The 17,273-nt window shown below is 43.7% G+C and overlaps 2 protein-coding genes across 2 annotated transcripts; one reads left to right on the plus strand and one right to left on the minus strand.

Annotated features, from left to right (window-relative positions):
- Nucleotides 1-307: 307 nt before the first annotated feature.
- On the plus strand, nucleotides 308-7,328 carry LOC118783445 (membrane frizzled-related protein). The gene is made up of 13 exons (XM_036537319.1): nucleotides 308-407; nucleotides 625-727; nucleotides 1,223-1,354; nucleotides 1,669-1,827; nucleotides 2,203-2,422; nucleotides 2,695-2,825; nucleotides 3,709-3,834; nucleotides 3,982-4,058; nucleotides 4,328-4,476; nucleotides 5,139-5,269; nucleotides 5,957-6,091; nucleotides 6,463-6,590; nucleotides 6,856-7,328. The coding sequence occupies exons 1-13, from the start codon at nucleotides 354-356 to the stop codon at nucleotides 7,078-7,080; spliced, it is 1,770 nt and encodes a 589-aa protein (XP_036393212.1). The 5' UTR covers nucleotides 308-353; the 3' UTR covers nucleotides 7,081-7,328.
- A 980-nt stretch (nucleotides 7,329-8,308) lies between these two features.
- nudt8 (nudix (nucleoside diphosphate linked moiety X)-type motif 8) lies at nucleotides 8,309-16,965 on the minus strand. Its single transcript, XM_036537028.1, has 5 exons — nucleotides 16,939-16,965; nucleotides 11,409-12,443; nucleotides 10,897-11,029; nucleotides 10,227-10,304; nucleotides 8,309-9,323 (listed from the first exon to the last, which is right to left on the minus strand). The coding sequence occupies exons 2-5, from the start codon at nucleotides 12,440-12,442 to the stop codon at nucleotides 9,138-9,140; spliced, it is 1,431 nt and encodes a 476-aa protein (XP_036392921.1). The 5' UTR covers nucleotide 12,443; nucleotides 16,939-16,965; the 3' UTR covers nucleotides 8,309-9,137.
- Nucleotides 16,966-17,273: the final 308 nt, after the last annotated feature.

The following is a 17,273-nucleotide window of genomic DNA, read 5'->3' on the forward strand; positions in this document are numbered from 1 at the left end:
TTGTTGTGATTTATTGTAAATCAAGGTCAATCAAGTCTTATTTTTGATTTGTACATTATTGTAAAATTATGCGATTTTGTCAGGCTGTATTAATTTGATCTACATGAGACGGATTTTGGCAGGGATTAATTGATTGTTGTTAACCAGGACGCAGAAGGAACGGAAAAACGACAGTGGAGTGGATTATTGTTGGAAAGGACATCATACCAAAGTAAACTTTTCTCATTTGCTCAAAGTTACTATAAATTTTCATGCGGATTTTATTTTTGCTGTTCCCCTTTCGGTGGAGAAGACATTAGTACGAATATGCTAAATGTCACAGTATAAAACCTGACCTCCTGTCACTGCCAAAGATGACGGACCTCACAGAAGTCACCGTTGAAGAGGCGCCGTCCGAAATGTATAAGGTAGGGTCATAGAGTGGTAGACATGAGATATGAATGTGAATAGATGAGCGTGGTCAGTTTCAGGGATTAATTTCTTGTGGAATTCTTAATAATGTGAAGAATGTGGGAAATGTGTCCCCTGTGTGCACATTTAAAAGCGTTATTCGGTTTTGTGGGCATTTGCGCGAAAAGCCAGCATTGTAGTACGCGTAACGCATAGTTCCTCGCTGCTTTCCAGACGGTATTCTGCAACCCTGCATTTGAGCCAGAGAATGAGCGTGAGGAGGTCAGGGAAGGGGTAAAAACCCTCAACACCACCGAGCCAAAACGGACACCAGCCAGTGAGTTCGTCGACCTCGTTCTTATCAATACCATCCTCTAGTGGTATGAAGTCTAGCTTCTCTGAGCTGAATGGTAACGGTTGACATCGTGGCAACATTGCTGACTTAATGTTGAATCCTGTTATTTTCTGTGGAATGACGGATATGGACACGTTTCAAATTGAGAAAGTGAACCTGATGGACCCTATAATCGTATCTGGAGAATGTCACAAAACTGTTTGAGGTACTACACAGCCAACTAGGTGAAATGGGGCACTTTTTTGGCCCATGCATATGATATGATGTGACAGCCTCACCAGGCCTCACATTGTCCTGCGGCCCAGATGTTGAATTTGGGAATGTCTCATTGGTGGTCCAGCTCTTTAGTAATGGAAATATTGAACAAGGTACTGATTTGAGATCAGTATTTCATTTTTCTTGCCTGAGCTAAGTTTCGTCGCAGTGCTTGGAATGCCCTTCCTCCCGCCTCCCTCTCTCTGTTTGTGCTGTTCCCAGGTCGCAGTGTGCAAAGTATGTGTGCGGTGTGGCTGGGGGGGCCCTGGTGTGGCTGGGGGGCCATAGTGGTGTCTGTGTCAGTGCTGCTGCTGGTAGCAGCACTGGGCTTGGCCCTGGTGCTCATCTTCACACGTGAGTACAGGGTGTGCAAGAGCCAGCAACTGTGTCTACAGCATGACTGATATTACACATAGTGGTCAAGCCATGTATTCAAAAGATTTAAAAATCACACACATTTGTAGAGGTTTTAAAGGTCTATATAAAAATAAAGGGTAATAGAGTTGTTCAAAATCTATTGAAAATACCAACAAAACAATCACAACACTTAAACACATGCACACACACACACACACACACACACACACACACATTCATCTTCAGTAACACCAGTTTATAGTCTTTGATAGTTTGAACTCCTCTTTCTTACTCTCTTTTTCATCTTATAGAATTAAAAGAAGAACAAACTCAGGAAAGGGGGATAGTGACCCCCTTAGATTCATGGAGTGGTGGTTTACCCCAGGGTTTACCTCCAAGCCCCTCAGACTCTAGTCCTTCCCACAGCACTGCTGCCTCACAACCAACAGGAGGTGCTACTGGTACAAGGAGTGAGTCCAGAACTGTTACATTTAATTGTTAATACAACAACCAGCCATGTATACTGTAGATCTAATACCTAGCTTAATATATGAATGAGACGAAATTGTTTTTATGATACAACCATGCACTAAGACAGTATTTTGACAGGAATGTCAAATCAACATTGTTCCTGGGTTTCAATTTCAAATTTTTATTTATTTTTACTAAGAACTCTTACTGAATTTATAACTCAAACCAGGTATGTTAAAAGAACAATTTGTAAGGCTCTGCTTTAACAAATTCTCAGGCTCTCTGAGTAGTGATCTTTCTTGTCCCTGGTGTGCTTGTTTCTTCCTGCTGACATTTGCTTCGCCTCCTCCCACTGTATCTGTCCTGTTCCCCAGAGTGTGGGGGTGTCCTGGACGAGTCCGATGGGACGTTCAGCTCCCCAAACCACCCCGCCCCCTACCCCCCAGACTCCCTGTGCGTGTGGGTGATCCAGGTGCACCCTCCTGCCCTAGTCCAGTTGCGTGTTTCCTCCCTGGCCATTGAGGGACCCTCCCCCTGCCTCTTCGATTGGTTGGAGCTCCGAGAGGAGCATGAGGAGACCACGACAGTCACCAGGTCCCCCCCGCTCTCCCAACACTCCATTCTCGCCATTAGCATTTTTGAGCTCTGACATTGGTCAACACTTTTGCTATCCTTTTGCTATCCATCTTTTGGTGTGCTAGTGGTGTTACCCTGGACACGGTGTCTTCACCTGCTGGCATTCCCCTTGAAGCCACTGCAGTTTATAATGGACTGTCACCACCTGAGACAGAGTGGCGCCATTTCAAAAACAGGCCACAAATTCTTTAATTGCTATCCTACCAATCAAAGTTCTCTGTTTGCTCCAGGTTCTGTGGCAACGTGGCACCCCCTACAGTCAATACCAACAGCAGCACGGTGTGGGTGACCTTCCGCTCGGACAGCAGCATCGGAGGAAACGGATTCTCTGCACAGTACCAGGCCGTCCTGCCCCTGCAGAGTGAGTCGCACCAGGGAGACTTGCTGGGGAAGACTGGGCTACAGTGGGAGTGGAGACTGCAGACTGAAGTCCTAGATTACAAATGGAGATTAGTGGTGGTCAGGGTGGGGATAACGGAGGAGATTAGGGAAGACTGGAAAAGACTAGAGTGAGTGGTGATAGTGGTGGAGATGATGGGAAGGTAGGAGACCAAGATGCATTGGGGATGGTAGGAGGGTAGTATTGAGATTTGGGTGAGCTGAGGTACTATGAGGAGGGAACTGGAGGAGACTTGGACAACTGAACCAGTAGGGAGGTGTTGGAGCTGGGCAGGGATATAGTTCCTATTACTCTCTAATATATTACATAAGTAGAATCTTTCATAAATAAAGACAAACAACACTCAGATTTTGTAAATGCTCATGAAAGTTTTTAGTGGGTATGTGAATGTATTTGAATATTCACACATGCTTCAAGGGTCTGTTTTAATTATCTGACGTGACTACTAATCACACGTAAACAGCCATTCTCCCTGTTTTACATGCTCATTTTCCTTTTTAAAAGGTAACAGTGTAAGACCACAGTTACATTCATAGGACAATTCAGAGATCATGGATATCTTTCTGGAAGCAGAAATTATTCACAAATAAAATATGTTTACCCCTTTAAGATGGTGTCCCAAGTGCACAAAGAGATTGTATTCTGAGGATGGAATAGGACCGATAGGATTGTTTGTTTGTTGGGCAAGTGGTGGGAAGCACATTGTTATGCCATAATTTAACTTATCACAATACATGTGTACACCTTGAGATACTACATAGTAATGCACCTACAGAAGCAGTTCATATTTAACAGTTGCTGTAGTGCTGTTCTAATTATGACTGTTATTGGTGTGTGTCCTCAGAGAGCTGCTCCCGAGATGAGTTTCTGTGTGATGGCGGGCGCTGTTTACTTCCTGTATCAGTGTGTGATGGCCGATCCAACTGCCAGGATCAAAGTGACGAGGCCAATTGCAGTCAGAAACACAAAGGTCAGACTTGTCTGTGCAAACATCGCAGTAACGGTCACAAAATATATACAACCGTCAGGTCCTAGATGCCTAATGTTCACTGTGTCTTTGTAGCCCAGGGGTAGCCTTTCTCTTTTTGTAGTTGTGTGCATCTCTTTGTTTAAGCAGAGTGTGGGGGACAAAAAACCGGACCAGAGGGCTCTCTCTCCAGTCCAAACCACCCCAAGCCTTACCCTCACCAACAGGTAAAATCACTACACACCTGAATAATCTTACTCTCACACAATAATGACACATCTGTCTCACTAGCCCTACCCTCACCAACAGACAAACCACAACACAGCAGTCCTGACTAACCTCAGGGAGGCAGGAATACACACCTTGTTCACTAACCTGACCCTTCCCACAAAGGTGTGAAACACTGTGTCCCTCCCTCAGTCTTTTGCTCACAGACAGGTAAATGAACAGATATTTCAGGTGGTGCCCCACCCTTTGCCTTCTCTCATTTGTACAGATGTGTACGTGGAGGATATCCGTGGCTGAGGGTCACGTGATCCAGCTTAGCTTCCGCAACTTCAGCCTGGAGACGCAGGAGGTGTGTGAGTTTGACTACGTGGAGGTGCACGACAGCACAGACATGGCGGACAGAAGTGTGCTGGGCAGGTCAGGCGAGCTCCTATTTCACTGTTCCCCAAAATGTGCCTAACAGCTGTCACGCTGTTATAAAGCAGTGTGAAGTTAAATGTTAAAAGCTGTTAAATTAATAACTGAAAAAATAATGACTGTCATAATGAAGTTAAATAATAACACTAAAAAAGACTAAAAATGAATAACTACCAAACTAAAAGTGAATACACGCGTAAGAAATATCACAATTGCTTGACAAGTGTGTGGCATCAAATAATGGATAAGTCAGTAGTATTGTTTTTTTATAGTAGAACCTTGACCTAAAGAGACTAACACACATACTCAGATACATATGGCAGTTGTGTAAACCTCCCTTCAACAGTGAAAACAGTTGAAATATTTGAGCATTGAGTAAATCCATGGTTATGTAGTCAGTTCAGTTATATGGCATAGATGCATAGGATTGTTAAAGTGTGGAAATAATTAATGTTCCCAGGAGTTAGATACAACTGTCAAACGTATCTGTGCACATGTATAAGTCTTCCAATCTCCAAAGGAAGTGAGTGCCTTTCTGACTGTCTTGCTGTTTCAGAATCTTTTCTATAATGCAGGTGTGGAGAGCTTACAGGTGTGTAATGCAGGTGTTGTGAATGTAGCACAGAGAGTCATGTGCCTGAAGAGCCTCTGTGCTTTCCCAGGTACTGCGGCACCAACCTGCCCCCTGAACTCACCTCCTCTGGGCCCGTCATGACTGTGCTGTTCGTGGCGGACGAGGGTGTGGCGGACAGCGGCTTCTATGCCACCTACCGAGCCATCGCCCTCTCTGAGAGTAAGTTTTTCAGTGAGGAAACACTGTCCACTGCACACTGGATTCCCTCCATGTTCCCTCAAAGACGTTGTGATCATTTATTTATTTATTCATTAGCCAGTGCAATAAAACCTCTTTTGCATATAATTACCTTGTTATATAACACCTTTCTGGTATTATCAATTCCTGCATTGAGTTGTTAAGAATTCAGTAAGGTTTTTTCAGTTGTGCAGTTAAGTGCAGGTAAGTGCAGTTGTGATGTAATTCAGAGAATGTAGCTTTTGGGGCTCCTGCATGGCAGGCTGAACCCTATATCTTAGGTCAAAGTTTGAGTGTTGTGTCAATCACTGACAATGACTTGGAATTTCTAGCAGCAGAAAATAATTGGCTTTCCTCTACCACAGTGAGATGGGGTTCCTTATCCAATGTTGCGCCGCTCTCATTCATCAAGAGTCTCTCAGATGACATCTGGGAATGTTGCTGGGTTTTGTAGTTTCAAAAATAGTTGTGTTTGGCAGGTGTGAGTATCAGAGGATTGTGAGTGCTGGGGAGACGAGCCTAATGTACAGTTGGTGCTTCCAAAGTTAGGAATGAAAAAGGGAGGAGAATACCTAAAAAGAGAGATGATAGCTTTGAGGGGGGGCTTGTTTGAGAGATGATAGTTGAGGTGTGAGATGGTCACTGATGGGTCTGCCCTGTGCGTGTCAGGAACCTGCAGCCCTGCGCAGTTCGCCTGCGGCAGTGGTGAGTGTCTGCACCAGGAGTGGCTTTGTGACGGATGGACGGACTGCGCAGACGGCACAGACGAGCAGGGCTGTGGAAACGCCACCTACCCGCCTTTCAGTGAGCAAGCACAAGTTTCTCACACATCCTCTAGCTCAAACGAAGTGAAAAAGAGCTTATGGTATTACCGCAAGATTAATTCGCCAAGCAGATGATGTTTTCTAGCGCAACTTACATAGCTTGCCATTGGTGCAGCTAGACTGAATTTGCTGAAGCAATTTCGGATAAGTGCTTTATTTAAGGGCGATACAACACAGTTCAGCTTGGGATTTAAAGTCACAGCCTCCTGGTTACAGTCCAGTCTCTTCACAGCTATGCAACTACGCTGCCCAGCTTTATTTGTTTCCCAAATTATGTTTTGACATTGCTGCTTTACACAAGGACGCGGCTGTGTCTTCCTCATTTCTGCCCCGCCCCCACCCCCACCTCAGCCTCCTCCTGCGAGCTGATCCAGGTGGAGATGTGCCAGGGCCTGAGCTACAACCTCACCTCCTTCCCAAACATCTGGCTGTCTATCTCTGACCAGAGGGAGGCTGCCGAGGTGCTCCGGCAGTATAGGGTGAGGTCTGCTGCACCCTGGACTCTCCATACGTACTACACTACATGGAGAAATCAAAAGCATTTACAGTCAAGTTGTCACTATTGTGAAGTCTGTTCCTGTAATGATTAATATTAATAGAACTGAAACAGTAATTTATAAATAGTTATTTGGTCATTGTCTGTTTCTGTACTGACCTATTTGCTTGTTGCTTGATAAACTGTAAAAAATGTGAAAAAGGCAACCAGTCAGTAATGCCCGCCCTGTCCCTCCCCCTGGTTGCCAGGTGCTGACAGAGCTGCCGTGCTTCCAGGCCCTGCGCAGGCTGGTGTGTGGGATGTTTGTGCCCCTGTGCAACCCACAGGGCGGGGTGCTGCAGCCGTGCCGGTCTGTGTGCGTTTCCGCGGAGCAGCAGTGCGGCCAGGCTCTCAACATGCTCAGCCTCAGCTGGCCCTTCAACTGCCACCTCTTACCTGACTCCCAGGACCCTGTGGAGTGTGCTCTTCCTTAGCCCCCTCCTGCCACCTCTTACCTGACTCCCAGGACCCTGTGGAGTGTGCTCTTCCTTAGCCCCCTCCTGCCACCTCTTACCTGACTCCCAGGACCCTGTGGAGTGTGCTCTTCCTTAGCCCCCTCCTGCCACCTCTTACCTGACTCCCAGGACCCTGTGGAGTGTGCTCTTCCTTAGCCCCACCTGCCGCTGGCTCCACCCACAGTGGCCACATCCCCTCCCCTCTGGCTCCACCCCTCCATCCCTTCCTCAGCATAAACCCATCATCCCTTCGTGTTAACCTGTCACTGAGCTTAAATGTGACTGGGGTTAACAGTGTATCGTCTTTGCCAGTCAGAGACATCACTCACCATACTAGAAGGATGTGCATCTCAAAAAAACCTCTGTGAGAGAGTTCATTATTTCATTGTTAAATAAACCCTTGTGCAATAGTTTTGTGGACATGCAAACATATATTCAGGGATAGGATCTGGTACTTTCAGAGAGCTAAAAGTTGGTTCCTATTGGCTCAGATTCCAATATGGACCAAGCCTGAATGGTAAAACCTCATTCTTATTGATAAGAGTTGTATACAAAATATTTAGACTTGTAACTATTTAACCATCATTTAAAAATATATTAACCAGACAAAGTTGTTTTTCTAGTATCTTGTAAATTTTTACTCCGCAACTGGAAGCTTTTTGTAGATGCAGTACCTGCACATACACCATTGTTTTATTCATATTTCTTGTATATTGTCAAATCAACTGAGAGCATTTGCATTATTTTATTATTTATTATTTTTATTTTCATTATTTACTTGTCGATCTATTATTACCATTCCACTGACTGACAGAAGTATGACATTGACGCTCATTTCATATTGGCATCTGAGCCAATGAAAATGCATTCTTTGTGCGATAGAAACATACAAAGTACATTACATTTCTATTTTGCTTCCACTCACTCCGTTTTGGCATCTTGGCCAAATTGTTGATACAGTGAGGTGAGTCTTGCCCTGACACACGCTTCTTCGCCCTGATGACACTCTGCTCCCTGTGTCACCCATGCTGGTTAACTGGACCTCACAATGGACACGTTGCTCTTACCTTTACACACAAGTTGCACGTGCTAATCCACGATTGGCTCAGATGTGAATTACTGACGCATCTGAGAGGAGATCGCTTTGTGTTCAGTGTGCTCATATCTTGTTTACATGTGCATTTAATGAAACAGCACAGACTGCTGCTCAGATATTGGTGCTTTATTTAACTTTTGTTAATGACATTATGTGTATACAAGACTGACACAAGCCTTATTAGTATTGGGGGGGACAATCAAAAGCAAGTGTACTTACTTCCACATTCCCCCAAATAAAATGCATGTAAATACATTAATAAATTATTCAACTTTGAATGACATGGAAGATTGAGTTTGGGATTTTGATTAAAACCAAGCAGCATTTCAAATGAAACACCTCTTCAACAACTGATGTTTGTTTACAGTGCCATTATTCGCAGCCCATATTTATATGCTTTCACATCTTTGTATTTATTCATTTCATTAAATAACGAAGTTCATTACTCTGTATCTCCTAGGTAATATGTCCAAAAGCAATCCATTTTTAAAAGCAGATTTTCACAGTATTTTATTGCATTTTCTGTTACCAAAAACGTCATATGACATATAATACTGTACGTTCAGACTGTAGAAAGTGGTTTGTTTTGAACTGAATACATATTTGACTTAAACAATGAGGTTATTGCAAGGTGTACAACACCAGTTTGGATAGCTTTCATGTTCCTCAGGTCCCTTTTGATACATAGTGCACCTTCAGGAGGGTACCAGTAGTATTTATTTATCTTAAACCCAGTTAAGGGTTAAATAATATGAAAGTCATACACATTATTTCATAATGTCCATATATGCACTTGTGCTTTGCAAACTGTATATACAGTACATAGGGATATACTGTACATGCAGTGGCTGGAAGAGATACTTTGGGTCAACTTAAGCACCGCAAAGTAATCTCAGCAGTCAACATCTGCAGGTGTGAGGCAGCAATGTGACCTGTGCTTCTAAGGGGGCACGATAATTTTGAGGGTGTGGTCCAGGGCCACGGCCGTCAGCCCCCAGACGCGGTGCTTCCCGTTGCGGAACACGGGCAGCGTGTAGCCGTAGCGATCGCCGGTGCGGAAGTGCGTGTAGCCGCGGTTCTCCGGGTTGCATACGTGAGCAAGGGAGATGGTGAAGATCTCCTCAACCTGCGGGTGACAGGCAAAAGGTGGGGACACAGGAAGCAATCTCAGAGCAGGCCTTTCCATACTTGATCCTATGGTCTCCCTGTGTATGCTAGTTTACCTTCCAGCTGTAACTGCAATGAGCTATTGATGGATTTTAAGTAGAAACTTATAATGATTTAAGACCATATTATATCAGAAATATGTATCTATGCTATAAAGAATTCTCCCATTCTCCCAAATGCACTAAAGACCTTGCTAATCAATCAGACCTTGGATGATCAAAGCTTGGAGCTTGGTGGCAAACAGTATCTACAGATAGAGGTTATATTTGCTTGCTTCACTGACAAGACAGGTGGAATCACAATGAAATTCTAAATGTTCAAAATGTGGTTGTCTGGGTGCTGAAAATGCTGCCCCTGGAACAGAGAATTTAGAGAAGAGTCAAACTTGTTTTCTATTATAATCAGTTTAAAGACTCATCGAAGAATTTAACTGCTATCTCTGCACTAATGAAGAGACAAGTCCTCTCTTTAAGGAACTTTTCTCTATCCAATTATTACTCCCTATTTCATTGCACTCAACAGCATAAAGAATAAATAAATTATGCAGTAGACTGGTGGACACCCAACTGGGTAATAAATGACATGATTCAGTTGTCCATAAAAATGCATAAATACACATGATCCAACTGAGTATCCTGGCCAAAAGTCTGGGCTTCTTCCTTACAATAGTCTGGTGTAGAAGCATAATGCCCTCCATTCCTTCCCATGAGAGTGTGTTATTTGCCTCTGTGCTTTTTGGCGTTGCAAGTGTATCAAGCTGAGTTTCCTGTCATTAGGGACAGGGAATCACAGTGGACTTAGTGCTGTGCTCCTTCACCGCTTCTGTCTGTGCTTATGTGAAGCAGTGTGAAGAGTGCCTTACCTCGCTGGGATTAGGGCGGAACGACAGCTCCTCCAGGGGGCCAATATTGGCTATGACTGGGGCGATCATCATTCCAGACTGGGAAAAAAAAAAAAACAATTAATCTTATCACATCCACTTCCACAGGAGCTTAAGTCTACAAGCATGCATTTTTTTCCAACAGGGGAATGCTGAGGAAATCCTGGGAAACTGGTGACTGCTCTAAAACTATTAAAAATCTACCTGGACAATTCAATAAGATGAGGAAGTGGGTGGGATATATGCGCAATGCGGGTAGCTGATCTACAACTGTATCTACAACAACACTTGTAATTCTACAGATGTGCGTGCTACTGGACACCAAAGTGTAGATCTTTTAGTGAAATTGTAATGCACACTTTTTGTGCTACAATTTATAACAGCATTTAATTATTGTTTTGAACCAGACTAGTGCGGTTTCAGCTACCCTTAACACAGCTGTACACGAAGGAACTGTACTTGGAGCAAAGGGTTTAGTTAGAACCTTATATACGCTGTATGTAGAAAGACAGAGATACACATACTAATCATGAGATGACAGAAACACCACTCTTTGAACTAAAGGGAAAATCAGAAGTTGCCAGTGGATGTGCATGACCAAGGGTGGAAAAAAGATGGTTGAATATGGGTGTGGCTTCAGAAATCCCCTCACCCAATCTCGCAGTGGCTTCAGCACACCCCACACACTACTTGTCGCCACAGTGACACCAAGCTCCTCACGGGCCTCCCTCAGCGCAGTGTCCACGACATCCCTGTCGGTGGGGTCCTGCTTCCCTCCTGCAAAACTGGATACGCACCTCATCTCAGTAGATGCTAAACCGCATGATGAAAGACAAGCCTAATTTGCACAACGGCTTGGCTCAAAAGCTCAGAATGAGCAGGGATGGCAGCCACACCTCTGGAGTCATCCCCAAAACTAAGAGGACTAGATACACAGGCATAACGCCTCCTACTCCCAGAGTAATATTAACTGAAAAATTAGACTAGGCAAAGAGAAATCTAGGTTAATGAATCCCATTTATTTCTTAATGGGATAAGCAGCCTTAATGATCACAAGATCATTGCACTAACTGAGCAATCAGAGTGACCTGTAAGGCTACAGGCTGTGATGCACTACATATAGGCACATCCCACACCCTCTTGTTGCCTCTTGGATGACTCTACCTGACATCGCCCTTGTGCCTGCCCTTCAGTGTGCTTGACCTGAGGGTGAAGAGGAAGGCTGGCTCCCCTTCCACCGAGCACAGGGAAACCAATATGGCCGCACAGCGCCGCTGGCCCTCCTTGGTCTTCGCCGCCGCGTTCTCCTTCTCATACAGGGCCATGTTGGGCTCCAGAACCCGACGGCAACGCGTCTCGTTGTCAGCAGACAGGCACTCTCTGAGGGCAGCCCCACTGGGAGGGGTCCTCATGGGGGCAGTGGCTCCCTGGTGAAGGCAGCGCCTCTGGACAGGTACGTGATTCTGACAGGGATCAACTGGCCAGGCCTTTGACGCAGAGAAAGCACTCCAGAAAGGATATGAGCCCTTATGAAACAATTCTCTGTGATCATGCTGACCACTTCTGATACTGTCCCTAATGCTGAATGCATAGTCATGGATTAATTTTGGGGTTGTACTGCAGCTGTCATACCTAAATGGTTTTCCTAGTAGACACTGGCTGAGATCAGCTTGCAATGGCTTCTTGGCATTTTTTTGCTCCAAGCGGTCCAATAAAGCGGATTTCTGATGGTCATGTGACCCTAATGGACAACACTTCTGTGTACAAATGCTCCGGTGTGGGATTGAGCTGGAGTCCTGAGACAGATGCTGGTCTGAAAGAGCATTACTTTCCATGGACACTTGAAATGTCCCATTTTGGAAAAGCCCCGAGTCGTCTGAGCAGCATTCAATGGAGAAGGCTGAGGAGGGGGTTGTCCCGAAGCATGGCGCGTTCACGGTATCCTGAGAGAGCACGGTCACACCTTTTCCTCCAGGATCTTGAGGTAAGTCTGTCAATGTCTCATACTTCTCTTTCCCAGTGAGCGGGTATGGTGGGGCCAAGACGGAAACCTGGCTTAAAGTCCTTGCTTTTCTTTGCCAGTCTGGCTTTCCCAACAGGTAACCAGACAGGACAGCTGGATATGGGTCTGTAAATACAAGTGATCTGTGGGACCTGACAGAACCTGACAGGGTCAACAACCGCTGACATCGAAACATCCTGCGAAGAAGAAAGGGAGGCATTCACTGTTGCGCACACTGTGAGCTCAAAAGTGTAGCAACATATGCAATATCACACATTGTCACTACGTAAACAGGGAAAATAAATTATATTCACACTTTCATTACAGAAGCAAAACTAACTCCACTCAACGCGTTAAACCAATTCAACTCTACGAGTTCACTTAAAGAAAACACACCCCCGCAAAAGGTACTAATGCCCTGGTTTCATACCAGACACTTTAAGATTAATTTAATTAGCTTAGATAATTGCCATCTAATTGGGAACCACGTACAGAAGTCTAATCTTATCAAGACCCGTATGTTTAACACACACTGACAGCCCCTGTCCTGCCCTGCAACAGATTTCTTCGCTTTAATCAATCGACCTTTTTGTGACGTGGCTGGGTGACTGATGTGCTAACCACAAACGATTTAACCTGGAATGCCCGGAAAATCTGAAGGATTGAGTCCCTCCAGTAATGTGCTTCGCTGGCCCTGCTCATCTGCTTGACCTTGCAGTGAGGTTTGTGCGTGTGGGATTTGAGCCTTAAATAATTTATCCAAATGAACACTCCTTAACCACCAACGGAACATTAACACACTCACAGGTGACAGTCTTACTTAAACTAACACATTTATCGAGGGTTGTCCTGAGAGTCTCAACACCCCAAGCAGGTCACGGACACATTACTGAGTATGCCGTAGCATGCACAGCACATTATAAGGGTAATTAAGCCAATTCTTTGGCAGCTGCTACCTCGCTAATCAAAGAAAATGCCAACGTTCAGAGTACGGGAACGACTTTGTTGTCTGCCCAAAAATCGCTAATAGATTGTCCTCTGTATGTAGCAGTCTTCCTGAGTCTCTTGCTACGTAGTTATATTATGAAGGGGGTGATTTAGCTGTTAATGTGAAATGACTGCTTGTATCCGCAAAAATGTCTAGCTAGCTTGCTACGCAGATTTGATGTGGACTGTGTTAACAGTTAACGTTATCAAAGTTTCGTTTCCTACTTTCTGGCTGGCTAACATTGCTAACTCCTTGTTTAAAAAGTACCGACACTCGTTAACTACGCTGTCTTAACTTCTTACTGGGCATCTAGCTTCCTAACGTCCATATACGACCTAGTCAAACGGGCAACAGCTGACTTGGTTTGGAAAACCTTGCATGTTAATGTTGGCCAGATCAGATAGCCAGACTAACTAACTAGCTAATAAGTAGAGCCACAGTGACAGCTCGGCAGAAGGAACGAGTGAAGTTACCTAAATCTAAACGATCAAGATATCTATCAGCCCTTGCACTTGGTAGTATAGCTGACAAAGAAAACGTTTTAAAACTGACTTGCCTCGAAAGTTGAGGTCGCAAGCTAGCAAATGTCCGCTAGCCATATAATGAATTTCCCATCTGATAACTGCCATTTTACATAGTCTAACAGTTAAGTCAACTTGGCTTTACGGCGCAAAAATGCCTTGGTTTCTCACTGTAGGGTTCGCCCTATTAAGGTCACTGAACCTTTGAATAGGGGTGCAGAAATCGCCATCTCAAATGAAACGCGTTATAGTTTGGGAGGACCAGAAAAATACATGTATTAATACCAAAACCCATTCCATTTAATGTTATTTAATTGGTTACAGTGTTGTTGTTCGATGGGTTTCCCGGCAGATGAAACCAATTATATGCGCATAGCGCCGCTTTCTGTACTGGAGTGTGAAGCATGTATATAGGGTAGAGGTCAGACCAAGCTCCCAAAGCCTGTTGCACACGGAAAACGCTAAACCAAAATAGAAACGTCCTAGCCCAATGTATGTACCAAATGTCCATCGACCATATTATTCACTCCCGTCAAACACTGCGACAAGACACTGGAAGTTCCCTTCCAGGCGCTGCAAAAAATGAAACGTGCTCAACAGTTCGGGGGATTGGGCAATCTTAACACAACTCTCTTGTATGCTCACCCACCTAAAACAAAATTATTTCGTCCTACATGCCAAGACACAATTGCGTCAGTTACGCCTAATCTAGCCCGAATTTTCCTCATCACTGATCTCTGAATCGTATAACAAATACTTAAAATTCCCATGGCTGTGTTTTCATCTGCACACTGATGTTTTGCACAACAACTGGCATCATGGACTATGCAGTGAAACACAAATTAAAGCATAGGGTAGACAGCATTTACAACATTTATTAAAATGACTTAAATCCCACTGGAGGGTATCGTTAATTCAAAGTTATGTTTTTATAGTGGACTGACGAAGGGTTAGGATTTGTCTTTTCAGTTTATGTTTGTGCTATTTTGGTTCCCTGTAGCTATAAATAAACCCAAACTCGAATTTGTATCTTCTGTGCTCCACCATCAGGTAGTGCACATCACAATACTTTTTTATTTATACTGTACTTAAATGAAAATTAATGTATTTTAATATAAATATTGTAATAACAGTAAGTTATGAACCCATTGCTTAATCAGATATTTATTTGGCCCTTTGTGTTTTTGAAAAATTCCAACTCTTGCCTGTTTTTAGGAATCAAACTCTTGCATACACAAGTTCAGGACGGGACAATTTGTTTTAAAAGAGGGGCCGCCCGTGCCATGCTAACCCTATTTCTCACTAGAACATTCAAAAAAACGTGGGAGTCCTACATTTATGGTCATGTTATATTATTCTTCCAGCGATGTAACCTTTTTTGTGACATACATAGTTAATTTACCTACTTGGTGTGCTCGTGACAATATTGATTAGGGAAACATGCACAAGCTGAAGAAGTGGGGCCCTCTAATAATGTAATTTTGCTGCCCCAACCTGCCTCGGTGTGCACCTGACCTTGCAGAAAGGTTTGTTCATGTAGGATTTTAGCCTTAAATCATTAACCTAATTGATCACTCGCTAAGCACCAGTGGAACATCCATAGTCAGTGACAAGCTTACTTAAACTAACAAAATTATCGACGGTGTCCTCAGGGTCTCAACACCTCCTCAGGTCACTGACACACTACGGAGTATGTATCTCCTACCTAACAAACTAACGTTTCTCAACAGTGGTACGACTTCGGGTAACGTGGCTAACTAGCACACAAACTATGACAAAACGATAATTCTTGCTGTGTGGTTAATTAAAAATGCACCATATTTAACTAACCATTTAGTTAACGAACTAAATTTGATATGTACAAATGCAGCCAGAGGTGAAGCTCCAGGGTCAAACGTGAACGTCTCACGTCATGCTTAGCTAGCTGGCTAAATGTGAGTAGGGTACTTAGATTACTAATATGAGTAGCAGTAATTATCATACAAATGGCAAAGTGTCTTTACAGCTAGCTAACTAATTGAGCTAGTTAAATAAGATATTATGACAGAAGACGACATTAGATCACTGTGACATAGCGGATTCTTTAACTACATAGCTAACCAAGAGGGATGCAGCCAGAACCCTGGCAGAAGGAGCGAGTTCGCTATAGTTAGCTAATGGAAAATGACCAAGTCAATCACGTAGTGTTTTAGGACATCGAGATACAAATATGCTCTTCACGGACCATGGTATTAATACTACTTATGTCTAATTATAAATTAAGAATATGCTTTAAAACCGACTTGCCTTGGAAGATGATAGCTATATGTAGCGTGAGTTTGCTAACCTCCGAGGCCTTCAAAGTCAGCGTGGTGAAGTTGGCTGAAAATCCCACATTACAGGGAGTTTGTGGGTTGACCAGCAATGGAATGTGGATTTTATTAATTCATTTAATCTGGTTATTTAAATGCCTTCTGGTACATATTTCTATAATGGGTTAGACAATGGTTGCATTAACGCTGAGATACAAAAACAGACCAAAATCACTAGCTTTGCTGGCACCATCTATCCTCCCACTGTCGGACAACTAAAAGGAAGATTGGACATTACATTACATTACAGATGGATGTCATGCCCCAAGCATCTACGTTTGTACTTGCAATTGCGCTAGCAAATTAATTACATCCAGCAATTGCGCAGTGTACACTAAATCGATACTGTCTGGATGCTAGGTAATTGTACCCATTAGCAAAGTCCTGAATGCTTTGAAGGGGTTTTAATTTGCTGATGCCTAGGCTAAATGTATACAGCAAGTAATTCACTAATCAGCCATAAGTGTTTAGTGGGAGATTAAACACAACAAATATGTTAGTGCAACTTCAGGTAGTTAGTTGTTACTCTTGGGCGGACACATAGGGAGACTGAGTGAAACCAGCTTTAAACGATGATATTGTTGTCGGAGATTGTTTTCTGAACGATAGTGTAACACTACACGGCAACCGTAGTTCCAGCTGCCGACACTTAGCATGATTCAAAATGGCACAATTTCAGTACCTTTTGCCTTTCAAAGGTGATAGTCACATTGTATTACACAAAGTAACCGACTACTTGAACGTAACTCCGATATGAATTTCATAATGCGCGGAAGGATCAGATGAATTATGACATTAACACCAGAAACTGTCATTTCAAGTTCTTACCTACAATGTTTTCAGTATGCCGTGTTGTTCTTCGATGGATTTCTCGGCGAGTGTCAGAAGTTATCTGTCCATACCGCCACCTACTGTACGGGGGTGGGAAACAGCTAAAGCCGAGAAGTCAGATCCTACTCCCAAACCCCGTTACATACAGAAAAACTAATACTAACGTTTTGGATGTACCCAAAACGCCACTAACAGAACACAAACCTTCCTGTTCCTATCCATTGCAATGCAAAAAAGCATGTTTCAGGCACAAGACTTGCATTGCACAGTTCATTTGAACGTTTGCACATCCAAGGAAAATTCACGGGTAAACACACTGGGCCGTGTTTCTGCTGC

The sequence above is a fragment of the Megalops cyprinoides genome, chromosome 9, assembly GCF_013368585.1.
Source record: "Megalops cyprinoides isolate fMegCyp1 chromosome 9, fMegCyp1.pri, whole genome shotgun sequence".
Classification (NCBI taxonomy): domain Eukaryota; kingdom Metazoa; phylum Chordata; class Actinopteri; order Elopiformes; family Megalopidae; genus Megalops; species Megalops cyprinoides.